This window comes from Podarcis gaigeae, assembly GCF_964106915.1.
Source record: "Podarcis gaigeae genome assembly, chromosome: 10".
NCBI classification, from domain to species: Eukaryota; Metazoa; Chordata; class Lepidosauria; order Squamata; family Lacertidae; genus Podarcis; species Podarcis gaigeae.
In genome coordinates, this window is record NC_139686.1 from 6,079,755 (window position 1) to 6,106,072 (window position 26,318).

The 26,318-nt window shown below is 46.0% G+C and overlaps 1 protein-coding gene across 2 annotated transcripts in view; it reads right to left on the reverse strand.

Annotated features, from left to right (window-relative positions):
- IL15RA (interleukin 15 receptor subunit alpha) overlaps nucleotides 1-21,100 on the reverse strand; it is a 35,324-nt gene extending 14,224 nt beyond the window's left edge. Inside the window, exons 1-4 of one of the 2 annotated variants that reach the window (XM_083700842.1) lie at nucleotides 20,940-21,100; nucleotides 4,841-5,032; nucleotides 1,949-1,993; nucleotides 953-1,324 (exon numbers count right to left, since the gene is read on the reverse strand). In XM_083700842.1, coding sequence (XP_083556968.1) covers nucleotides 953-1,324; nucleotides 1,949-1,993; nucleotides 4,841-5,032; nucleotides 20,940-21,048 — 718 coding nt within the window. In that variant the 5' untranslated portion in view covers nucleotides 21,049-21,100. The remainder of the gene's footprint in view (nucleotides 1-952; nucleotides 1,325-1,948; nucleotides 1,994-4,840; nucleotides 5,033-20,939) is intronic. The other variant, XM_083700843.1, reaches the window with a different exon arrangement.
- Between the last annotated feature and the right edge of the window lie 5,218 nt (nucleotides 21,101-26,318).

Sequence of the window (26,318 nt, forward strand, 5' to 3'; positions counted from 1 at the left end):
GAATGCATTTGTTGCCCAAGGCCTCCCAATCGACCAGAATTTTGCCACCCAAATTTGCCAACTAGCAATACAGTGGTACCTTGGTTCTCAAACGCCCTGGTTCCCAAACGCTGAAAACCCGGAAGTGTTCTGGTTTTTGAACATTTTTCGGAAGCCGGACATCTGAAGCAGCTGTCGGCTATTGTTTCCGGGGCGCCTGCACCAATCAGAAGCTGCGCCTTGGTTTCCAAACATTTCGGAAGTCAAACGGACTTCTGGAACGGATTAAGTCTGGCACTTTTGTTTTTGCTATTTATTTTGCGTTTTTGTTTTTGAGGCTTTCTCGGTTCATTTGTTTTTGTGACTGTGTGGAACCCAGTTCAGCTACTGATTGATTGATTGATTGATTGACTGCGAAAATGTTAAATTGAAGTTTCAGGGGTTGTTTTTAAAAAGTCTGGAACGGATTAATCCATTTTGCATTACAGTCATACCTTAGGTTACAGTACCTCCGGTGACCCGGAAGTAACGGAACGTGTTACTTCCAGCTTTTGCCGCTCGCGCATGCGCAGGCACTCGAAATGACATCACACGCATGCGCAGAAGCGATGAATCACCACCCGTGCAGACGCAGGTTGTGTTCGCTTCAGGATGTGAACAGGGCTCCGGAACGGATCCCGTTCGCATCCAGAGGTACCACTGTACTTTCAATAGGAAAGCGCGCCTTGGTTTTGGAACGCTTTGGTTTTGGAACAGAATTCTGGACCGGGTTAAGTTTGAGAACCAAGGTACCACTGTAGTCTGGAAGTACCTGAAGAGTCCAGGAGACAGATAGCAGACATAGACATGGGATAAACGCAAGAATATTAGGATATTAATTTGGGAAGAACATGAAACGAAGGAGGACGTGGAAGGATGGTTAATGTGGAGGCTAAAGCAATGAGATGAACTACTTCAGCTGCCGGTGACAAACCTGTTTGTCTCTCGATCGGAGGCACCGAGACGCTTGGCTCTGGGGTGACCCCGGAGACTCTCCCGGGCAGCACAGCTGTCGGTCTGTCTCCTGCTGTGAGACGCTTGCTAGTCGTGGGCTGCGAGGCTTTCGCGGTGGTGCTTTCACATTTCGCCGAGCTTTCGCTGACCGTGACAGGAGTGTGTCTGCCAACCTCTGGGGCGCTGGTGGTTGCCGTCGCCCTGCCAGGCCTAGTCGGTTTAGCAGTCCTGAGCAGTGTGGCGATCGAGGCTGATGGCGAGGGGGTCTCGCTGCCATATGGGGCTGCGGCGTAGAACACCGAAGTGTTAACACCAGCAGCCTGCGGAGTCTCTGTGGTGGAAGTCTCTGCCTCTACAACATGGGGCAAGTAAAATTTCATATGTATGTTTCTGGGACAGGCCACAAAGCTGTGTTAACATGAGGGCTTATCCACAATTGCTCTCGACCCACTGCTTCCCCCTGCAGAGAACCACTTTTTAGCGCTCGCTTGGAGCAAACGGCAGCTCAGGTTTCTTGTGGGTCGCCGTTTGTTTCTAAATACCTACTTTCCCATTTCTGCTGCTTGTGAATTAAGTCAGCATTTTTATTTTCTTAATTTTATTTTCGTGGGGAGAGGGCACTTGCCTAATTTGTGTCCCAGGCCTGAAATCTGTTTTAAGAAGAAGAAGAAGAAGAGTTTGGATTTGATATCCCGCTTTATCACTACCCTAGGGAGTCTCAAAGCGGCTCACATTCTCCTTTCCCTGCCTCCCCCACAACAAACACTTTGTGAGGTGAGTGGGGCTGAGAGACTTCAAAGAAGTGTGACTGGCCCAGGGTCACCCAGCAGCTGCATGTGGAGGAGCGGAGACACGAACCCGGTTCCCCAAATTACGAGTCTATCACTCTTAACCACTACACCACACTGGTGTTACTCCAAAAACACGTTTGTCACCCAGTGGTGACGAGCAGAGACAACAAAGCAATTGGTCCTACCTCTTCTGGGATCTTCTGTTGTGGTGGCAGGCAGGGAAGGGTCTCCTTGTTGAGAAAGAGAAGAGGAATTGAGAAGAGGAGAAGCCAAAATTAGTTTGTCATCAGGAGTGCATTTACGGCAGTGCAAAACCTATTCTTCTTGAAGTTTCAGTGAGAAATTCCACCAGCTCAGCTATAAACCCAAATAATGACCCATAAGATCAGATCCCGTTTTCATCTGTATGAACGTCCTGAATTTCTGCTTTATAACCATTGTCAGGAGTTCAGCCTACACTCGAGTAGGACCCTGGCTACCCGACTGGCATGTTCCCTCCCTCCTGGTCAATCGTTTGGGAGTTTCAAAAGCTTTCTTCTGCCCAAACATCACAGCGACTGATGCCAAGCGACACCGGCACACTTAGGGATCCGCAGAGTTTGTACATCATGCATGACAGACCTCTACAACTCAGTATTTTGGCTAATCTACTTTATTTACATATAAACACACACGGAGCACTGCAACATGGCTCCCTCTCTCTCTAGCATCAGACAGCAAAGAGAAAAAGAACAAAGGACAATAGTCCAACTTCACGGAACACAGTAACACAAACATCTTGTCTCCATCACTTCCCACTCTGTGGAGTCAAAACATATACCGTCATGTGATAGACAAAAATCCCGTGACTGCAATCATGGAGCAGGAATTCTAACAGTTTTTACATGCTTTTATATTGCTGTTTTGCTAGTCTTATTTTATTTAACCGTGCAACTTATATATCACTTGATTGTAAAATAAAAAACAAAAATACCCAAACAACTTCTAAGGTGTCTTCACACTGGCATACAAATTCCTATGTGGGAATTCCAATTTAGGCCTCTCTCTTTTTGGCTTAGCAAAAGGTGTTGCGTAAGCAGGGACTTGATGGAAGGATATAAAACGATGCATGGGAAGTGTGAGTGCCAGATTCTTGATGAGATATCATGCGGTGTGACCTCCATGCAAAGAAATCAGAATGTGAAAAAGCATCATTTTCTGGCCTGTTCTATATCTTCCACATGCAGCCCTGCTTCTACTCCGCTGCAGTTCAGGTTCCGCAAAAAAACTTGGTGTTTCCTGCAGTCACATTTAATAATATAATTAACTATCTTTACGTTTATTTCCAAGGGGAGGGAAACAATAATGTATTGTTTTGCATGCCGAAAAATCAACAGCAGCGAGTTTGGGTTACGGGAGGGGCAGGAAATGAAGTCAGCGAATGTTGATCACTTCCTTGATTTTTGTTCCTGCTTGCAGATGGACACATGGACCAGGGTGGATAAAAATAAATGATTTTTTTTTAAAGGATACTTTTTATTTAAATCAGATTTTTAAAATTTAAATTGGATTTATTAAAAAAACCAAACAGATTTTTAAAATAAAATGCTTTTGCAGGAAAAATATTTCTAAAGATAGTTTTCTGTTCAAGTTACATTATAGTCCAAAGGCTATTCATCAGGAGATAAGGATTTGTTTTAAGTTTTTCATGTGTGCCAAAACTCAGTCTAAGGGTTTAAAAACAAAAAAAAGTTTAACCACATCAGTTAACAAACGTGCATACATATGCTATAATGTTATTGTTTTAGTTAAATAAATTGTTATTAAGGAAATGGCTATTTTTCTCCTTCCAATATAAACAGTTAACTTATTAAACCTCACCATAATTTCGTAATTCTGCGTCTACGTATTTCTGATAGTATAACCAAATCAGTAATTTTTGATAGAACTGTAAAAAACTACTCTGAAAATTTATCCTTCCAAAAAGGAAACCTTCATCTGGTTGTAAACATTAAGATTATACCAGCAGGAATGAGCCTTTCTGTAAAAATAAATAAATAAAATTTAAATCAAGTCTTGCTGACTAGTGATTTAAATCAAGTCTTACTGACTAGTGATTTAAATTGATTTGATTTAAATCAAATCCACCAAGACGCAGACTGCTGCCATTTCCAGAATTGCTACCCATTCTGACGGAATTCTGGGACATCTCTACCTGGACGTCAGCCATGACTCTGAGAGACTGACCGGGGGGGGGGGCAGCAGCTTTGTGGATCTTAATACAGGAACAGGTTCACAGGTGAGAAGGTGAACCTAGGTGAACCCTGAGCTCATCATGGAGGCACAGGTCAATTCTGTGTCCAGGGCAGCTGTTTACCAGCTCCATCTGGTACGCAGGATGAGACCCTACCTGCCCACTGTCTGTCTCTCCAGAGTGGTGCATGCTCTAGTTATCTCCTACTTGGACTACTGCAATGCGCTCTACGTGGGGCTACCTTTGAAGGTGACCCGGAAACTACAACTAATCCAGAATGCGGCAGCCAGACTGGTGACTAGGAGCAGCCGACAAGATCATATAACACCGGTCCTGAAAGACCTACACTGGCTCTCAGTACATTTCCGAGCACAATTCAAAGTGTTGGTGCTGAAAGTGTTGGTGTCTTGAAAGTCCTAAACGGCCTTGGTCCTGTCTACCTGAAGGAGCGTCTCCACCTCCATCGTTCTGCCCGGACACTGAGGTCCAGCACTGAGGGCCTTCTGGCGGTTCCCTCCCTGCGAGAAGTGAAGTTACAGGGAACCAGGCAGAGGGCCTTCTCGGTGGTGGCACCCGCCCTGTGGAACGCCCTCCTACCAGATGTCAAAGAGAAAAATAACTACCAGACTTTTAGAAGACATCTTAAGACAGCCCTGTTTAGGGAAGCTTTTAATGTTTAATAGGTTATTGTATTTTAGTGTTTTGTTGGAAGCTCCCCAGAGTTGGCTGGGAAAACCCAGCCAGATGGGCGGGATATAAATAATAAATTATTATTATTATTATTATTATTATTATTATTATTATTATTATGAGCCCCATCACACAGAACGTAGGTACTACTTACGGATGCAGCTCAGGAGCACCTCCCATTGAAACTTTTTCATTGTGTCGTTCTTCCTGCAAATGGCCAGGCTGGACGTTCCCGCTTTCCTCTTGTAATTCTTGACGCACGAGTACCGCAGTTTGTTGCCGTCGCCGCTCCCTTTATGAACCTCTGCATTTTGTACCTGAGGGGGCTCACCGCAGTTACCTGGGGCTAAAGGCAAGGGCACAAGAAGAGCGAGTTGTTAATAGATTTAGGTGGGGGGACACCCACCTAAACAATGTACTGCAATCATACAATCAATCAATCAATCAATCAATCAATCAATCAGTAGGTGGGGGACACACACCCCTAACCCCTAGAAATTAATAAATGGCAGGATGTTGATTATCTGAGGTGTGGAGGGAGAAATACAAGCTGTAGAGGAATTCGTTTTTTGTAAACTCAGGGGAGCGTTTCAGCCCTTTTCCTTAGTTTGTTTAAAATCTAAAATAGCTTATCTTTGAATTCCTTTCTTTGAATTTGTGCCATTTAGGTTTTTGAAACCTTTTTTTGTTTGCGTTTCAGCCCTTTTCCTTAGTTTGTTTAAAATCTAAAATAGCTTATCTTGTATTCCTTTCTTTGAATTTGTGCCATTTAGGTTTTTGAAACCTTTTTTGTAAAAGCAATACAAAAATTTCCACAGCTGAGCCCTCAACTCTTTATTACTGTCCTTGGCTTTCTTTAAGTTAGGCTGTGTCTAAAACTTGCCGTTTAGGTTTTCAAACCTTTTTTGTAAACTCAGTTTTAGAAACTGTACCTTTGAGTCCTTAATCCTTTATTACAGGTTACATATGCTTCAGGTTACAGACTCCGCTAACCTAGTAATAGTGCTTCAGGTTAAGAACTTTGCTTCAGGATGAGAACAGAAATCGTGCGGCAGCAGGAGGCCCCATTAGCTAAAGTGGTACCTCAGGTTAAGAACAGTTTCAGGTTAAGAACGAATTAAGTACTTAACCCGAGGTATCACTGTACTGCGCTTTGCTTCACCTAGGCCGAGCTAGGATTATAATATTTCAGAATTTTTGGGAGTTTTACCCCCTTTCTTTGAATTTGGTCATTTAAGGTTTAAGATTTCTCTATTTCCTTCTGAGGAAACGGAATAGTTCAGTGAAACGAGGTTTGTAGCCGGCATCCCACTTGGCCAAGCTAGGGCCATTAAGGAACAATTCAGGGCCATTGAGGGCCCTTGGCAATGAAAGAAAACGGTCCTTCCCCCCTTGGCTGTGAGATGTGAACAGACACTGGGGGGGTTGGAAGGTTGCCGGGGTAACCGGGTGTGAGGTGACAGGAAAAGAGAGTCTTTAGCAAGGTGTGCTGGGAAGAACAAAGGGAGAGAAGAAAAACGGGGATCCATCTTGGGCAGGATGGCTGAAGGCTGGCTGGGAGAGATGCCCTGGACTGTTGTGGAGGACAAGCTACTCTTGAAATGACCATGTTGTAAGATCTGGACTCCATGCATGCAGACTGAAGGTGTAAATAGGTGAATAAACTGTATTTCTTAAAGCTACGACAGTCTCCACCATGTTTAGAGGGCCATAGGTATTAGTCACCCCAGATATATGCCATTTTCATTCTCAACTCATGACTTTCTTTTATTTTCTCCAAAATTTTATCTTTTTTCTCATTTTGAGTTCTCTTCTTTATTGCATTCTGTTGGATCAGAAACCCTCTCATAACCGCTTTGCTTGCGTCCCAGATTACTCTTTTTTCAACCGTTGTATTCAAGTTTATCTCAAAGTAGTCTCTCAGCATTTTTTGGGCCTTCTTGGTGACTTCTGCATCTCTGAACAAGGTGTCATTCATCCTCCACGTGATCCATGCGGGATGCATATTTGCAACCCGCAGTGTTTGCAACCCACGTCTGCGCACGCACGGGTTGCAATTTTGCGCCAAAACCCAGAAGTACCGTATTTTTTGCTCCATAGGGTGCACCGGACCATAGGGTGCACCTAGTTTTTAGGGGGGGAAATAAAGAAAAAAGCCCGAGCTTCCCCCGACCCCAGCCCCCAGAACAGGCTGCTATCCGCAAGCCTTCGGAGCCCAAAGGCTTGCGGATAGCTGTCTGAAGCCCGGGGAGCGCAGCGGGAGTTGGCGCTGTGCTCCCCGGGCTGCAGGCTGCTATCCGCAAGCCTTTGGAGCTCGGCGGGATAGCTGCCTGAAGCCTGGAGAACGAGAGGGGTCAGTGCGCACCGACCCATTTCGCTCTCCAGGCTTCAGCGAAAGCCTGCATTCGCTCCATAGGACGCACACACATTTCCCCTTCATTTTTGGAGGGGGAAAAGTGCATCCTATAGAGCGAAAAATACGGTAACCCGTTCCGGTACTTCCGGGTTTTGGTGGTCCGTAACTTGAAAAAACGCAACCTGAAGCGGCTGTAACCCGAAGTATGACTGTATAGCGTATTACAGAACACATTGTACAGTGTAGCACATTTTTTGTAAGAAGGCTAGCGAGCGCTGCGACAAAATGTCACAGTGTGGAGTCTATTTCACGCTATTCCTCCTCCCACCCAGTTTTCTGTTATCACACACACACGCACAAACTGAGCACACTCAGTTCCCACGGGACTGTTTTTGGCATTCCTGTAGAGTTGTACTTCTCCAAACACTGGGCTTCCCCCAAGCCTGACGATAACTTCCCTCGAGAGCACGTGGGGTGCCAAGCTGGATTACATAAGCATCGGCACTCGCGCCCTGAACTTTAGAAGTAGAACAAATGGCGTAATGTCAATGGAACGGGGCCAAAATACCTCTGGGATGCAACTCTCCAAGTTTATGAAAGAAGAGTTGTGGGTTGTTGTTTTTTTAAAAAGGAAAAAGGCATCTTGCAAAGGAAAGGCAGGGATGCATCGGCAGTGAAAGGCTTGCCAGCACAGCTGGGGTACCTCCCTTTTTGGGTGGGTGCACATCTTTTTCCGCAGGTCCTTCCTCCCAACCCTTTGGAAAAAAACTGATTTATTATGACCTTGCTGACCTTTTACATCCCCGCTCAGCAATCTGCGCTGGGAGCCAGTGTGTTTGTTTCCTGCCAAATTCAAGGTGTTACTGGGAATGAAGGAATGTTTGCAGAATGTTTTCCTCCCTCTCTCTTAATGCCAAAATTCATGGACCTCCAACAGAGCTCAGTGTCGGAAGATTCAGGACAGAAGAAGAAGAAAAGGAGTTTGGATTTGATATCCCGCCTTTCACTCCCATTAAGGAGTCTCAAAGTGGCTAACATTCTCCTCTCCCTTCCTCTCCCACAACAAACACTCTGTGGGGTGAGTGGGGCAGAGAGACTTCAGAGAAGTGTGACTGGCCCAAGGTCACCCAGCAGCTGCATCTGGAGGAGCGGAGACGTGAACCCGGTTCCCCAGAATACGAGTCTACCGCTCTTAACCACTACACCACACAGGCTCTCAGGTGGATGAAAGTTGTTGAGTCTGTGGTATAAGGAATTGTGGCAATTCGCTATCGGGGGAACTCTGGCCTTTAGGGGAAAGGCACACATGTATGTTTTGTGTAGATGGCTTAGAGCAGCTTTTGCCAATATCTGATGCCCTCCAGATATGGTTGGGCTACAACTCATACTGGCAGGCTTAGAGGTTTTGATGATTCAATGGTATAGAAATCCTCTTAAAGAATAATGATAATTATTCTTTGGCCAGGGCACAGCCTAACTCCCTCCTTTGGCAATCTTCACAGAACTCTAGCCCAATGGTTGCCATTAATTTGATTTGAATTAATTTTAGAATGAAATGATTTTAGAATGTTGTATTATTTTATTGTTGTTAGCTGCCCTGAGCCCGGCTTCGGCTGGGGAGGGCGGGATATAAATAAAAATTATTTATTTACGGTATGTTATTATTTATAATAAAACGACACAGGACCAAAACACAGCAAGCGTATCTTTGTGCAATGCGTAAATGAACGAAAGGTAATCATTTCAGATTACCTTCACTGTTCTGGATCTAAAACTAAAACGAGCACGTATTTATCAAATATAAAAGGTGAAGGTAAAGTTTAAGGGCCCCTGAAGGGTTAAGTCCAGTTGAATTTGACTATGGGGTGCAGCGCTCATCTCGCTTTCAGGCCGAGGGAGCCGGCGTTTGTCCACAGACAGCTTTCCGGGTCATGTGGCCAGCAGGACTAAACCGCTTCTGGCGCAACAGGACACCGTGGTGGAAACCAGAGCACACGGAAATGCCATTTATCTTCCCGCTGCAGTGGTACCTATTTATCTACTTGCACTGGTGTGTTTTTGAACTGCTAGGTTGGCAGGAGGTGGGACAAAGCAACAGGAGCTCATCCCTTCGTGCAGATTCGAACCACCGATCAAATATACCAGCCAGGATATTAATGGTCCTTCTCTTGCTAGGATTGATTTGATCCAGCACAGATTGTGTGTTACTCATGCGTAAAACAAGTGCTGGAAGTTTATGTCCCTTTGCTCTTCCTGCAGCTGCATTAGGAATGCGGGTGGCGCTGTGGTCTAAACCACTAAGCCTCTTGGGCTTGCTGATCGGAAGGTCAGCGGTTCGAGTCCCCATGACGGGGTGAGCTCCCGTTGCTCTGTCCCTGCTCCTGCCAACCTAGCAGTTCCAAAACACGTCAAAGTGCAAGTAGATAAATAGGTACCACTCCGGCGGGAAGGTAAACTGTGTTTCCATGCGCTGCTCTGGTTCGCCAGAAGCGGCTTAGTCATGCTGGCCACATGACCCGGAAAAACTGTCTGCGGACAAACGTCGGCTCCCAAGGCCTGTAAAGCGAGATGAGCGCCGCAACCCCAGAGTCGTTCGTGACTGGACTTAACTGTCAGGGGTCCTTTACCTTTATTCTGCAGTAAACTGGGCAATTTATTTATTTTTATTTACTATTTCAATTTATTAGGCTGCTGACACATGTGGCGCTCCCAAACTTTTAAAAGCATAAAATAGCACAAAATCAGCAGGGGGAAAAGGAGGAAGCCCAATGATATCTTATAAAACAAACCCAACTAAACAGCAGCAAAACCAACATCAACAAAAAGCAAAATAATCCATTAAGTGCCTGGAAGAAGCCACTAAGTTTCCACCCGGCGCTGAGAGAATGTTTATGGTGGCTCAAGGTGGGGAGAGGACTGTACCATATCTGATCAGGGGCATTGGGTTAGAAGAGAGACAAAGGGCTTGCTATACAGTGGTACCTCGGGTTAAGAACTTAATTCGTTCTGGAGGTCTGTTCTTAACCTGAAACTGTTCTTAACCTGGGGTACCACTTTAGCTAATGGGGCCTCCCGCTGCTGCCAGAGCACAATTTCTGTTCTCATCCAGAAGCAAAGTTCTTAACCCGAGTTACTATTTCTTGGTTAGCGGAATCTATAACCTGAAGCATCTGTCACCCAAGGTACCACTGTATTGCAAATGGAAGCCATCTGGTTCAGGAACTCCAGCTGCTTGCATCTGGGTGATAACCTCAATGGTTTTCCTTTACTACTTTCAGGAAAAGGTCAGGCAGCTGTTTCAGGAAAGGTTAAAGGAAAGCATTGGGGGGAAATAAATCTGGGATCTCTCAAAGGCAGAAACATCTTAGAATGAAACAGAGTGAAATTGTGACACCCCCCTTTTGATTAGAGCTCGTGCACAATTTTGAGGCTGCCCCTGAAAATAAATAGAAGAAGAAGAAGAAGAAGAAGAAGAAGAAGAAGAAGAAGAAGAAGAAGAAGAAGAAGAAGATTATAACAACCAAAGGAGGAAAGGAAACCAAAGAGGGAGGAAAATAAGCACTGGCCGTCTGGCTTTCGCCTACCTCAGAGCCATCGTCACAACTTTGTGAGGTTTGGCATTGGGGAAGTCTAGGTTTTGGCCGGAGGGGAGATTGTAGCATCTGCCTGCCCCTCCTGGATAAAGGGTATTCCGTTAAAAAGATCTGGGAGGAGAGCTCCAATGTCCAGGCAGGGGTTAGGGCCACAGCACTCCTCCAATGGGGACCTCTCGGGGGTTCCCCTATTTGATATAGCTCATAGTGTACCCCTTCCATAGATGGTTTGATGCACTTCCAGCTGATGGAATAGCGCTGGCTTCCCCCAGTGTGTATGGCCAAACAGTTCACATCTTCAGCCGATAAAGTTGTGGCCTGTTTGAACCCAAAAACCAATACAGTGGTACCTTGGTTCTCAAATTTAATCGATTCCGGAAGTCCGTTCCAAAACCAAGGCATGCTTTCCCATAGAAAGCAATGCAAAACGGATCAATCCCTTCCAGACCTTTAGAAACAACCCCTAAAACTGCAGTTTAGGGACACGGGTGGCACTGTAGTCTAAACCAGTGTTTCCCAACCTTGTGCCTCCAGATGTTTTTGGCCTACAACTCCCATCATCCCTAGCTAGCAAGACCAGTGGTCAGGGATGATGGGAGTTGTAGGCCAAAAACATCTGGAGGCACAAGGTTGGGAAACACTGGTCTAAACCACAGAGCCTAGGGCTTGCCTATCAGAAGGTCGGTGGTTAAAATCCCCGTGACGGGGTGAGCTCCCGTTGCTCGGTCCCAGCTCCTGCCAACCTAGCAGTTCAAAAGCACGTCAAAGTGCAAGTAGATAAATAGGTACCACTCTGGCGGGAAGGTAAATGGCGTTTCTGTGCGCTGCTCTGGTTTGCCAGAAGTGGCTTAGTCATGCTGGCCACATGACCCAGAAGCTGTATGCCGGCTCCCTCGGCCAATAAAGCAAGATGAGCGCGGCAACCCCAGAGTCAGTCACGACTGGACCTAACGGTCAGGGGTACCTTTACCTTTAAAACATCAATTTAACATGGATTTTACTATCTAACAAGACCACTGATCCATAAAATGAAAGCAATAATGTACTGCAATCATACAATCAATCAATCAATCAATCAGTAGCTGAACTGGGTTCCACACAGTCACAAAAATAAAACAAAGAGAGCCGTAAAAGCAAAAACACAAAATAAATAGCAAAAACAGACAGACCTCAGTGTAACACTCATAACGGAGCACGTTCAACCTCTGGAAAAAGTTCGCAAACTGGAACACTTCCTTCCGGGTTTGCAGTGTTTGGGTTCCAAATTGTTTGAGTACCAAGGCGTTTGAGAACCAAGGTACCACTGTATGCTGTTGTCGTGTCTGGTTATTTACTCCCTAGGGAACTGCGGGGTCGCAGGGTCTCGGCACGTGATTATTTTAAACGTTCTCGCTCCTTACATAGCTGCCTTATTCTGTTGCAAACTGCTCTGTAAGCGTTTTGGATGAAGCGAGAAATATCTTAATGAACCAATATGCAATGGCTAAACTACGAAATTGACTCCTGCTAGATGTAGCGACGGTAACTCATCTGGCTTTTAAGAAAGACAAATTCATTGAGGATAGGACTATCGGTGAGTACTATTCGTGAAGACCACAGCTATGCAATGCACTATTCATCCAGATATCCGTTTCTGCTGCGATGCAAATTACATTTTCAAACTCCGTCCCAGAAATTCCTACGGCACAGTACGCCTTTTCCGCAGCTGCTACTCCCAGTGAAACATGCCTCCCTCTGACAATGATTTCTTGTTGTACTTTAACTCATTTCCTAACATCAAGCCACTGGTTTTTACTTTTGCTTCTGTTTTATTCTTACATTCCCCCCCCCCCCATTGTTACAGTGTGTTCTTTCTTCCTTTTTTATTTCGGTGAATGGAAAAGCTCATTGCACAATTTCCTTCAACAAAAATAGGTCAGAATAAGAGCCGCTTCATTCTGGCTGGTCAGCTCAATACTACTACTAACAACAACTGTAATAATTTTTTTTTTTTTAAAGCTAAAGGAACATGGTATAAGAAACTGCCTCAAACCGAGTCGCTATAGCTCAGTACTGAGTACTGTTTGCACTGTGGACTTAAAACAGTTTCATGCCATTTTAAACAGCCACAGCTTCCCCCCACCCTCACACAAAGAATACTAGGTATTATGGTTTGTTAAGGTTGCTGAGAGTTATAAGAAAACCCCTGTTCCCCTCCCAGAGCTACAAACCACTCTGAAAAATCAACCCCTCTTCCCAGGGAATTCTGGGAACTGTAGTTCTGTGCCTCACATCCACACTGGAATTCAGTGAGGATTTGAAGCTGCTTGTGTCTCTGTTCGTGTGTGTGCAGACGTGTGCATCTCTGGCATCCACACGACAACCTTCTCATCCAATTGGCGGCCTGCGTCACCCCCTACTTTTTTGTGCAAATCTGGTATATCGGAAAAACACCTATTTTCTTGGAAGGAAATACTTCTGCACGCGCCCAGAAGAGACCTCAGGTTTCTTGGCTGAGTGCAACACGCCCTTTTAAAAAACTGCTGTTTAGTGCAAATTGGAATTGTTACACGGTCCCCCCCCCCACTTTAAAATGTTATTAAGCAGTCAATTTATTTTACGAAACAAAAGCAAGCGTCAGGTGGCGACTTTCTAGTCTAGATCCACATGGTTGGATATGACATTCGAAAACACAGAGAGCTTTACTCTGAAGTCAGACTATAAAATAAGATTCTTGTTCTTGCTAATAGTGGACTGCGGTATATAACCAGTACTGTACCAATAAATTTAAATCTGGTGGGAACGAGTTTGGTTGTTAATATACTCCACAAACACCAGCCACAAGGTCAGATAAGTCAACTTTTCTGAAGATATGAAGGCGAAAGTCTGAAATCCTATTCCGTCCTTCAGCAACAGTCAATCTAAACGCAGCCAACAAATATAATGTAAGAGTTTTGAAAATTAAGTTCAGCCTTGGCACTTTCAAGTAGAAATGGCACGTGTACAAGTTAAACAAATTCCTGCTGGTTTGAGAAGTATTTTTGTTAGGGATTGTAGGACAAAACCTGCCAAGGAAAACAAAGAATTTATTTATGTATGCTACAACAGCGGCACGAAAGAACAATGGCATGAGAAATTGATGAATTATGCAGAACTGGCCAAGCTGACTTACAAATTGTGAGACAAGAACAATTGTGACTTCAGGGAGGAATGGGAACTTTTTAAAAACTATTTAAAAAGAAAACAAAATGAACCAGACTCCTTGGCAGGTTTTGAATAAACATACACAAATTCATTGGTTGATAACATGATGGATAGATATGTAAGGATATGTTGTTGTTGTTTAGTTGTTTAGTCGTGTCCGACTCTTCGTGACCCCCTGGACCAGAGCATGCCAGTCACTCCTGTCTTCCGCTGCCTCCCACAGTTTGGTCAAACTCATGTTGGTCTCATCGAGAACACTGTCCAACCATCTCGTCCTCTGTCCTCCCCTTCTCCTTGCGCCCTCCATCTTTCCCAACATCAGGGTCTTTTCCAGGGAGTCTTCTCTTCTCATGAAGTGGCCAAAGTATTGAAGCCTCAGCTTCAGGATCTGTCCTTCCAGTGAGCACTCAGGGCTGATTTCCTTCAGAATTCAAAAGCATCCATTATTTGGCGATCAGCCTTCTTTATGGTCCAGCTCTCACTTCCATACATCGCTACTGGGAAAACCATAGCTTGAACTATATGGGCCTTTGTTGGCAAGGTGATGCCTCTGCTTTTTAAGATGCTGTCTAGGTTTGTCATTGCTATGACATTGTAAGGATATGTACAATTTTATAATATGCAGAGAAAATATGTGAAGAGAAATCAGGGGGAGGAAAGGGGGGCAATAATGTATGTGATTATAAGGTTTGATAATTTGTTATGTGGAAACTGATCAATAAAAAATATTTAAAAAACAAACAAATTCCTGCTGGTTTGCAGAAGTTATGGTGGTCGGGGAAGTCCTAATTGAGAGGAAGGGACAAAAAGGGGAAACAGCGACCCATGTACAAAATGTGTGGACACAACTTTGGAGGGGGGAACCCATAGGCACTTGGGGGTAAACAGGGGTGATGACGGGAAAGGGGGGGAAGAGTCTAAATAATTTGGGAAGAGGAAGGAAGTTTCACTTTCTGAAGAACAGAGGCCTGCATTTGTTCGAGGAAATGAACAAGCTTTGGGGGAAACGAGAAAACAGCACTGTGCAACTTTTTTCTGAGCAGCCCTTCCAACCCAGGAAGAAATGCAAAATCTTTATGCTGGAGATGCAACAATTAAGCCATCTTCAGATATCGGAAGGGCTGTTGTGTAGATGATGGAGGGGATTTGTTTTCTGTGCTCCAGAAAACAAGGGATTCCCCCGTGAATCTAAGCCACATGTCAAGAAAGCTAGTATGTTAAGAGTACAAGGGTACCTTGGTTCTCAAATGCCTTGGTCCTCAAACAACTTGGAACCCAAACGCTGCAAACCCGGAAGGAAGTGTTCCGGTTTGCGAACTTTCTTTGGAAGCTGAACGTGTGTTTTTTGAGTGTTCAAAGTGTTCAAAGTGTTGGTGCTGAGATTTAAAGCCCTAAACCAGGGGTCAGCAAACTTTTTCAGTAGGGGACCGGTCCACTGTCCCTCAGACCTTGTGGGGGGCCGGACTATATTTTGGGGAAAAAATATGAACGAATTCCTATGCCCCATAAATAACCCAGAGATGCATTTTAAATAAAAGCACACATTCTACTCATGTAAAAACACCAGGCAGGCCCCACAAATAACCCAGAGATGCATTTTAAAGAAAAGGACACATTCTACTATGTAAAAAACACGCTGATTCCTGGACCGTCCGCAGGCTGGATTTAGAAGGCGACTGAGCCGGATCTGGCCACCGGGCCTTAGTTTGCCTACCCATGCCCTAAACGACCTCAGTCCAGTAGACCTGAAGGAGCGTCTCCACCCCCATCATTCAGCCTGGACACTGAGGTCCAGCTCCAAGGGCCTTCTGGCGGTTCCCTCTCTGCGAGAAGTGAGGTTACAGGGAACCAGGCAGAGGGCCTTCTCAGTAGTGGCGCCCTCCCATCAGATGTCAAGGAAATAAACAACTACTGTGGTACCTCGGGTTAAGAACTTAATTCGTTCTGGAGGTCCGTTCTTAACCTGAAACTGTTCTTAACCTGAAGCACCACTTTAGCTAACGGGGCCTCCCGCTGCTGCCGCACCACCGGAGCACGGTTTCTGTTCTCATCCTGAAGCAAAGTTCTTAACCCGAGGTACTATTTCTGGGTTAGCAGAGTCTGTAACCTGAAGCATCTGTAACCCGAGGTACCACTGTATCTGACTTCGATAAGACACCTGAAGGCAGCCTTGTTTAGGGAAGTTTTTAAAATTTGATGAATTATTGTATTTTAATATTTTGCTGGAAGCCGCCCAGAGTGGCTGGGGAAACCCAGCCAGATGGGCGGGTTATAAATAATAACTTTATGAAGATGATTTCCCTATTCATTAAATTTGTGTAGAAGCACAAAACCGTATACAGTGGTACCTCGGGTTACAGACGCTTCAGGTTACAGACACTTCAGGTTACAGACTCGGGTTAAGAACTTTGCTCCAGGATGAGAACAGAAATCGTGCTCCGGCGGCGCGGCAGCAGCAGGAGGCCCCATTAGCTAAAGTGGTGCTTCAGGTTAAGAACAGTTTCAGGTTAAGAACGGACCTCCAGAACCAATTAAGTACTTAACCCGAGGTACCACTGTAGTTGGAAGAGACCAGGGGGATTTTTCTAGTCCAACTCTCTGCAAGGCAGGAATTGCAGAATTCCAGACTGACAGCCGTCCAGACTCTGTCTAGAAGCCACCAATAAAGGGGAAATCCACTACCTTTGGAGTCCAACAATCTCAAACAGCTGGGCTCCCTAAGGAGCCCAAGGTCGTCTGACAACAACTGATAAGCATCTTTTAAAATATTAACCCCAGATGAAGACTGGAGTGAGGCACAAAGAAGAAGGTCCCAAAGGATGCCTGTCTAATGTTTAACAGGAAAAACAGTCCACAGGGAGGTATTCCGTTCCGACATTGTGTGGAAAAGACTCCCTGGAAGACCTCACCTGCAGAGCGCAGGGGTCTACTGAGTATATAAGGGGGGAGAGATGATCTTTTGGGTATTCCAAGGCTTTATGCACCAAAAACAGCACCTGGAACTTTGCCCTGATTGGCGGCTGGCGAAATTCTCTCAACCTCTGAGTGTTGGAATGCAAATAGATCTCTTCGCTTAGGTCTGTCTGCTTTACAGTATTGATTTTGTGGTGAAATCAAACACAGGGAAAGTTGTTAGGCTAGCGCCTTAAACAATAGAATTCTCTCAACCTCAGAGTGTTGGAATGCAAACTACAGTGGTACCTCGGTTCTCAAACTCGGTTCTCCGGAAGTCTGTTCCAAAACCAAAGCGTTCCAAAACCAAGGTGCGCTTTGCCATAGAAAGCAATGCAAAACGGATAAATCCGTTCCAGACTTTTGAAAACAACCCCTAAAACAGCAATTCAACACGGATTTTACTATCTAATGAGACAATTGATCCATAAAATGAAAGCAATAAACAATGTACAGTGGTACCTCGGGTTACATATGCTTCAGGTTACATACGCTTCAGGTTACAGACTCCGCTAACCCAGAAATAGTACCTCGGGTTAAGAACTTTGCTTCAGGATGTGAACAGAAATCGTGCTCCAGTGGTGCGGCAGCAGCGGGAGGCCCCATTAGCTAAAGTGGTGCTTCAGGTTAAGAACAGTTTCAGGTTAAGAACGGACCTCCTGAACGAATTAAGTACTTAACCCGAGGTGCCACTGTACTGCAGTCACACAATCAATCAATCAATCCATCAAACAGTAGCCGAACCGGGTTCCACACCGTCACAAAAACAAAACAAAAAAGAGCCGCAAAAACAAAAATGCACAGATCTCAGCGTAACACTCAAATCGGAAGTGTGGGACTCAAAACAGAAGCATCACACTCAAAACGGAGCATGTTCGGCTTCTAAAGAAAGTTCACAAACTGGAACACTTACTTCCGGGTTTGCAGTGTTTGGGTTCCAAGTTATTTGAGTGCCAAGGCGTTTGAGGACCAAGGTACCAGTGTAGATCTTCACCTACCAGCCCCTTCCCTTAGGTCTGTGTGCTTTATGGTATTGATTTTGTGGTGAATTCAAACACTGCCAAAGTTGTTAGGTAAGCGCCTTAAACAATATCATAGATAATACACCCATATTTCCCGCTAGTGAGTCTACAAAGTCCAAACCCCTGCAATAGAGGAAGAGCAGCAGAAAGAGAAAAGGAATCATTCCCACCCATTTTTTGCTCTGGCTCCATCCTTCAAGAGAGGCTGAAACCTCTGGGATTTTGGCAAACACTTAGAAGTAGCCTGGTTTTAAGGTAAAGGGACCCCTGAATGTTAGGTTCAGTCGTGGCCGACTCTGGGGTTGCGGCGCTCATCTCACTTTATTGGCTGAGGGAGCCGGCGTACAGCTTCCGGGTCATGTGGCCGGCATGACTAAGCCGCTTCTGGCGAACCAGAGCAGCGCATGGAAACGCTGTTTACCTTCCAGCCGGAGCGGTACCTATTTCTCTACTTGCGCTTTGACGTGCTTTCGAACTGCTAGGTGGGCAGGAGCAGGGACCGAGCAACGGAAGCTCACCCCGTCGCAGGGATTCGAACTGCCGACCTTCTGATCGGCAAGTCCTAGGCTCTGTGGTTTAACCCACAGCACCACCCGTGTCCCAGCCCAGTATTAGCATAACTAAATTGCAAGCAGGAGGGGCAGAGGAGACTGAGAAACAGCGGCTGACGATGACCTTGCAGTGTAGTCCAACGATGCTTTGGTCAGTTCACTGAAAGGACATAAAAATTGGTGCTGAAGCAAATGCAGCAATGCCAGTCTTATTTGTTTGTTTGCTTGTTGGTGTCATAAAAACTTATACAGCGCTTGATTGTAACACGTAAAGCAGGGGTCAGCAAACTTTTTCAGCAGGGGGCCGCTCCACTGTCCCTCAGAGCTTGTGGGGGCCCGGACTATATATTTTTGGGGGGTGGGAGGGAGAATGAATTCCTATGCCTCACAAATAACCCAGAGATGCACTTTAAATAAAAGCACACATTCTACTCATGTAAAAACACCAGGCAGGCCCCACAACTAACCCAGAGATGCATTTTAAATAAAAAGACACATTCTACTCGTGTAAAAACACCAGGCAGGCCCCACAAATAACCCAGAGATGCACTTTAAATAAAAGCACATATTCTACTCATGTGAAAACACCAGGCAGGCTCCACAAATATCCCAGAGATGCACTTTAAATAAAAGCACACATTCTACTCATGTAAAAACACCAGGCAGGCCCCGCAAATAACCCAGAGATGCACTTTAAATAAAAGCACACCTTCTACTCATGTAAAAACACCAGGCAGGCCCCACAAGTAACCCAGAGATGCACTTTAAATAAAAGCACACATTCTATTTGTGTAAAAACACCAGGCAGGCCCCACAACTAACCCATAGATGCATGAATGAATTTTATTATTTCGGTCACAGACCAGTTCCAGCCCACACACAATATCAAGGAAGTCATAAAACACGATAGGTATACATTTGAATTTGCAATTAGGTATCACAGGGACAGTACAGGTATAGCAACAGTTTAAAAACATATAAATTAAAACTTAGGCTCAGAGATGCATTCTAAAGAAAAGGACACATTCTACTCATGTAGAAACACACTGATTCTCGGACCGTCCATGGGCCGGATTGAGAAGGAGATTGGGCCGCATTCGGCCCCCGGGCCTTAGTTTGCCTACCCATTACATAAAGGTATCTGGAAGAAGTTTACCGAAAGAAAGATAAAAAGATTAAGAAGCAAAATAAACAGCAATGATTTAAGACTCTTGAACACTTAAAAACAGCAGTAGACTAAAAACAGATTAAACTTCGCACCAGCTTTCTAAAGATCTGGGAAGGCTCGCCTAAACCAAAGATGTTTTTGGCAGGCCCAGAAGAGTTCAGTGAAGGCACCTGCCTGTTGTCAAAAGTTCAAATCCTGAAAGATTAAGTTCTTAAAAAGGCAAAATGGATATAACACGGCACCTGTAGCGGTTCTGCCAATCGAAGTATTTGAGTGAGGCGTTTGTAGGGCAAGAAGATCTCATAAGTAATCCTGGTCTATGCTTTCCAGGGAATATCCAGAAAGTAAAACTTTCAAAAAACCACAACCCAGCTGTAGCCAACAACCCACCTGCAATATCTCGGCGAGGCCCGCTTGCAAAGTGAATTATGATAATATGACTTGGCATAATTTTATCAATGGCTGCTGAGTGTGCCAGTTTGACTGCAAACGGATTGCAAACACGTGTTTTTAAATGCCATTCGCCACGACAAACTGAGTATGGGACGCAGGCAAATAAATAAATAAATTCAGAAAAACAGTGTCTGTTATAGCCACATTTCAGGATCGGGGAGCGGGGTAAAGTGAGGGGTGGGGAGAAAGGAATGCTGTTGAGAAAAGATTTGGTAGCTCAGCTGAGAAAAACCGCCGTGCCCTGCAATCAGCTGGGCGGAGTACAGTTAGTTATTATTATTATTTCTGGGGCTGCAAGCTTTGCAGGGTTGTGGCTGGTGGTCAAAAGAGCCTTATTAGCGACAACCCTGCAATGTAGCCCACCGCCTCTTTGCATCAAGAAGGCCTATCAGACGTAGCTGCTGCAACCATCCTTCCCTCCCTGGGCAATGTATTCCAAGACTCACACACCTGGCAGCAAGGTGATGCCCTGAGCCGCAGAGAGGGGGCCTGCTGACACCCCTGCGAGGTAGTCCACTGCGACCATCCCTCCCTTGACTGACAGGCGCCGTGGGCAAGCCAGGAGGGCGACGGAAACAGAACAATTTACAACAACCCTAAAATGCAGGCCCACATCACAGCTGTCAACTTTCCCCTTTTCTGGCAGGGAATCCTATTCGGAATAAGGGAATTTCCCTTTAAAAAAGGGGAGAGCTATGCTCCACATCTGTACATATAAAGCAGTGCAGATGTGGTCCCCTCCTCGCCAGGTGTTACCTGCAGGTAGGCACACCTGTCCGTCGCGCCCTGCTGGGAGGGGTGACCCCGCAGCTGGGAGAAAAGGCCTACCGACACCCCCGCGAGGTAGTCCGCTCTCACCGCTCCCTCCCTTTTGCCGCTTGCAAGGCGCGGGGGCTCGGGAGCGCGAGGCGTCTCTGGGTTCAAGTGCTGCGCGGAAAGGGAGCAGCAGGAGGAGGAGGAGCCAGCGCTAGGTACCTTTCTGGAGCTCGGTGGGGCCGCTTCTTGCAGCGGCGGGAGCCGAGAGCGGCCCCCAGGCGCCCAGCAACCACGCCAGCAGCAGGAGCAGCAGCCTGCGCGGGGCCATGGAGCGGCGGGGGGCGCACGGAGGATCCGCGCTTCTCGGCGCCCGCCGCCTTTATGCGCCCGGCGGCCGGCCGAAGGAAGGGCGATGCAGATAGAGACCCATGTTGGCTTGGAATGCGCCGCCGCCGCCGCCGCCGCGGGAGCAACTTTCCCTTTCGCTTTCCCTTTCCGCGGAATTGCCAGCTGCCGGGTTGCGCGCTTTCTCTCCCTGGAGAGGGGGCTGGGCCCGGAAAGGTCTCAAGGCCCGTGGGAGAGGGGTGAAGAGGAGGAGGGCTGCCTCCTCCCCAGTGGAAAGGGGCCTGCCCGGTCCGCTCCCCTCGCCGATGTGTACCCCCCGAGCATGTGCAAAGTGCCCGGGAGAAAAGGCAGTTAATTCAGGGATGGGACGTGGAAGATACCGTACGCAGTATGGCGCCACTGTAGGAACTGAGAGTTGAGGAGACGGGGTGGAGATTGGCGTTCCTTCATGCCAAGGGGGTAGGAGTTCCTGAGCACGTGCAGAGTGCCCAGGAGAAAAGGCAATTAATTCAGGGATGGGGCGGGGAAGATACCGTACGCAGTATGGCACCACTGCAGGAACCAAGAGTTGAGTAGACGGGGTGGAGATTGGCGTTCCTTCATGCCAAGGGGATAGGAGTTCCTGAGCACGTGCAGAGTGCCCAGTAGGAAAGGCAGTCCTAGGACGGGGCACAGAAGATAGATGGAGAGATAGAATGGCCACCTGTCATGTCTGCTTTAGTTGAGACTCCTGCATAGGGGTTGGACCAGATGACCACTCGGTATCCCATTCCAACTCTACAGTGCTTTGGTAACTCTAATATCAAGGGGTTCCTGAGCAGATGCAGAGTGCTCAGGAGGAACTATATGCGGTATAGCACTCCTGCGGGAGTGGAGATCAGCTGTGTGCCTTTCTTCCTGCGAAGGTGAAGGGGTTCCTGAGCATGAGCAGAGTGCCTGTGGGAGGGAAAGCTGATGATAGCATGGGGCTTGGGAGACGGAGAGGAGGGATAAGCTAACTGAGATTCAAGCATTGCAGGGGATTTGACAAGATGACCTTCGGGATTCCTTCCAACTCTATAATATCAAGGGTTTCTGAGCATGTGCAGAGTGCCCAAGAAGCAAACCAGCCCTGGGAGAACTGCAGGGCTTTGTATCCCAACCATTCAGAATGGACCTATTGAATTTAATGGGCGTAAGTTAGTTGGTTTTTAAAATTTCAGTGGATCTACTCTGAGTAGGGCTAATATAGAATACAACCATAGGCGTGGTGTAGCGGTAGAGTGTCAGACTATAGGACCTGGGCGCCGCCGCAGCAGCAGGAGGCCCCATTAGCTAAAGTGGTGCTTCAGGTTAAGAACAGTTTCAGGTTAAGAATGGACCTCCGGAACGGATTAAGTACTTAACCCGAGGTACCACTGTATTACGAATATCCAAACATACATTTCATACAGTCCTTAAAAATATTCATACATACCCCCACTCAATCCCACAGATAATTCCTCACCCCTCACCCCACCCTTGTATTAGACTTCCAATCTACTCGATTGCAATTTCTTTCCACTTCTATTACTTTCTTTCACACATTTTAAAACCAATTTTCTGCTTCATTTTCTGTTACACATTGTTATCCATCTTATTTAGTATTTCAGTATTTATAACGGAACTTCTTTATTCTAACAGGAGTTCTGATTTTTCAATATGATTTTGCAAATATCGTTTAAACACCTTCCATTTCTTGTCTATTTTCTCTTTTGGGATCCTTCCGATTTCTCCCATTGTTTTGGATATACTGTATTGTAATACTCCAATAATCTGGCAAGCCACTCTGTTTTTGTACAAGAGTGGCTTGCCAGATTATTTAGGGAAGCTTTTAATGTTTAACGGACCACTGTATTTTAATACTTTGTTGGAAGCCGCCCAGAGTGGCTGGGGAAACCCAGCCAGATGGGCGGGGTATAAATAATAAATTATTATTATTATTATTATTTATTATTATTATTCCCTTTTAGATAGCCACCTGTCTTGCTTGCTTTAGTTGAGATTCCTGCATTGTAAAGGGTTGGAGTAGATGAGCCTTGGAGGTCCCTTACAACTTCCACAGTTCTATTTTTTTTAAAAAATAATATTTTTTATTAGTTTTACAAGATAAATTTCACATTTAACACATTAAAATTTCAAAACCAAACAAGATTCTTCTGAATCTTAGTTCTTCGCTCCTTAATCAACTGCATATGTTCATCCAAATTTTAGTCCTCCAGTACAGTATGTCCAAAGTCTTTGTAACATTGCAAGAGTTATTCAAAGCCTGCCAACGAGATTCAAGTGTTTATAGTGTTCTTTTAAATACAATCTGTATTTGCCTCATTCTCTGTTGAAGCTTTGATCCTCCAGATTTTGGATTTCCCCAGTCAATCTGGCCACCTCTGAGTAGTCCAGTCGTTTCATCTGCCAGTCGGCCTTTGTCGGCCCCTTAGCCAATTTCACTGGGCAAGCGGCATCCTTGCAGCTGTAGTCGCGTACAGGAACAGTCTTCTCAAATCCTTTGGTAGATCTGCACCAAAAATTCCTAAGAGAAAGGCTTCTGGTCTTTTTGCAAAGGTTATTTGATTCTAAGAGAGGATTTGCAGGTTGCATTTGGTACCTCGGCCTCAGGTTTAAGTTTTCTTTCTTGGTAGGACCCTCGTACCTACGGGACCGCCTCTCCCAGTATGCCCCACGGAGGACCTTAAGGTCCATAAATAGCAAGACCCTAGTGTTCCTGACGAGACAGCATCTTAAGAAGCAGAGACATCACCTTGCCGACAAAGGTCCGTATAGTTCAAGCTATGGTTTTCCCAGTAGTGATGTATGGAAGTGAGAGCTGGACCATCAAGAAGGCGATCAGCCAAAGAATGGATGCTTTTGAATTCTGGTGCTGGAGGAGACTCTTGAGAGTCCCATGGACTGCAAGAAGATCAAACCTCTCCATTCTGAAGGAAATCAGCCCTGAGTGCTCACTGGAAGGACAGATCCTGAAGCTGAGGCTCCCATACTTTGGCCACCTCATGAGAAGAGAAGACTCCCTGGAAAAGACCCTGATGTTGGGAAAGATGGAGGGCACAAGGAGAAGGGGACGACAGAGGACGAGATGGTTGGACAGTGTTCTCGAAGCTACCAGCATGAGTTTGACCAAACTGCGGGAGGCAGTGGAAGACAGGAGGGCCTGGCGTGCTCTGGTCCAGGGGGTCATGAAGAGTCGGACACAACTAAATGACTAAACAACAACAACAGTGTTCCCGAGCCCTAAGGAAGTCAGATTAGCCTCAACCAGAGCCAGGGCCTTTTCAGCACTGGCTCCAGCCTGGTGGAACACTCTGTCTCATGAGACCAGGTCCCTGCAGCATCTGATTTCTTTCCGCAGGGCCTGTAAGACAGAGTTGTTCCGCCTGGCCTTTGGCTTGGAATCAACTTGATCCCCTCCCCCTCTTTCCTTTTCCTTTCTCCTTCTGTGATGGAACTCCTATTTGGGGACTTCACTGGCATTTTTCTGGGCCACGTAGGACCAGTCTGGATAGTTGGCCTGGGTCAAGATATGACGTTTTCATGCCCAAAAAGCTTTCGATTTGTGTTTCTGCTGAAATGAAGGCTGCATTTTAATGTTGTATTTGAATCTTGTTTTTAAGTTGTATTTTAATCAATTGCTTTTATACCTGGTGTTAGCCGCCCCTTGGCTGGGGAGGGCGGGGTATAAATGAAACATTATTATTATTATTATTATTATTATTATTATTATTATTATTATTATTATGTTTATTTGTTTATTTATTTATTTAGCCCTATAGTAAATATACGTATATGGAAAAGCACTTTAGTGCTAATTGAAAGACCCTGTGTCCAGTATCCCTATGCATTTCACACCACCCACACCCTGCAACCAGTTGCCAGGTTGCTGTTATTATAGTCCAATTGCCCAGATTTGGGCACACACCCTGGGGCCTCCTTTCTACCCTCCAAGCATTACCCCTCTGGCACCCTGTTTCCCAGAATCAATTCAATCAATTGTCTTCCCTTTGGCAAGAGAGCCGTCTCTTCCTGTTTTGTGGCTGGTTTCGTCACAGGGCCAGAAAACTTTGGAAAGGCCTTTTACTTCCTCCTCCATCATCTCCTGAATCGGGCCCTGGCTGGCTCAGATATTATTTATTATTTATACCCCGCCCATCTGGCTGGGCTTCCCTAGCCACTCTGGGCGGCTTCCAACGAAATATTAAAATATAGTGGTCCCTCGTAGTTAAGAACTTAATTCGTTCTGGAGGTCCGTTCTTAACCTGAAACTGTTCTTAACCTGATGTACCACTTTAGCTAATGGGGCCTCCTGCTGCAGCCGCGCTGCCAGAGCACGATTTCTGTTCTCATCCTGAAGCAAAGTTCTTAACCCGAGGTACTATTTCTGGGTTAGTGGAGTCTGTAACCTGAAGCGTCTGGAACCTGAAGCGTCTGTAACCTGAGGTACCACTGTACAGTAATGCATCAAACATTACAGATAGGTAGCCGTGTTGGTCTGCCATAGTCAAAACAAAAAATTCCTTCCAGTAGCACCTTAAAGACCAACTAAGTTAGTTCTAGGTATGAGCTTTCGTGTGCATGCTGTCCTCATGTGCATCTCTGTCCTCCATGTGTATCTGAAGAAGTGTGCATGCACACGAAAGCTCATCAAACATTAAAAGCTTCCCTAAACAGGGCTGCCTTCAGTTGTCTTCTAAAAGTCTGGTAGTTGTTGTTCTCTTTGACATCTGGTGGGAGAGCATTCCACAAGGCGGGCGCCACCACCGAGAAGACCCTCTGCCTGGTTCCCTGTAACTTGGCTTCTCGCAGGGAGGGAACCGCCAGAAGGCCCTCAGAGCTGGACCTCGGTGTCTGGGTTGAACGAAGGGGATGGAGATGCTCCTTCAGGTATACTGGGCCTTTGAGGCCGTTTAGGGCTTTCAAGGTCAGCACCAATACTTTGAATTGTGCTCAGAAACGTACTGGGAGCCAATGTAGCTCTTTCAAGACCGGTGTTATGTGGTCTCGGCGGCTGCTCCCAGTCACCAGTCTAGCTGCCGCATTCTGGATTAGTTGTAGTTTCCGGGTCACCTTCAAAGGTAGTCCCACACAGAGCGCATTGCAGTAGTCCAAGCGAGAGATAACCAGAGCAAACCACAGATCTAAAGCTTTTTGCCAGATCGGGAGAGCTTTGCCTTTTCTCTGATGGATCGCCTGCCCTGGCCGGCTACGGTGGACTGCTAGGTACCT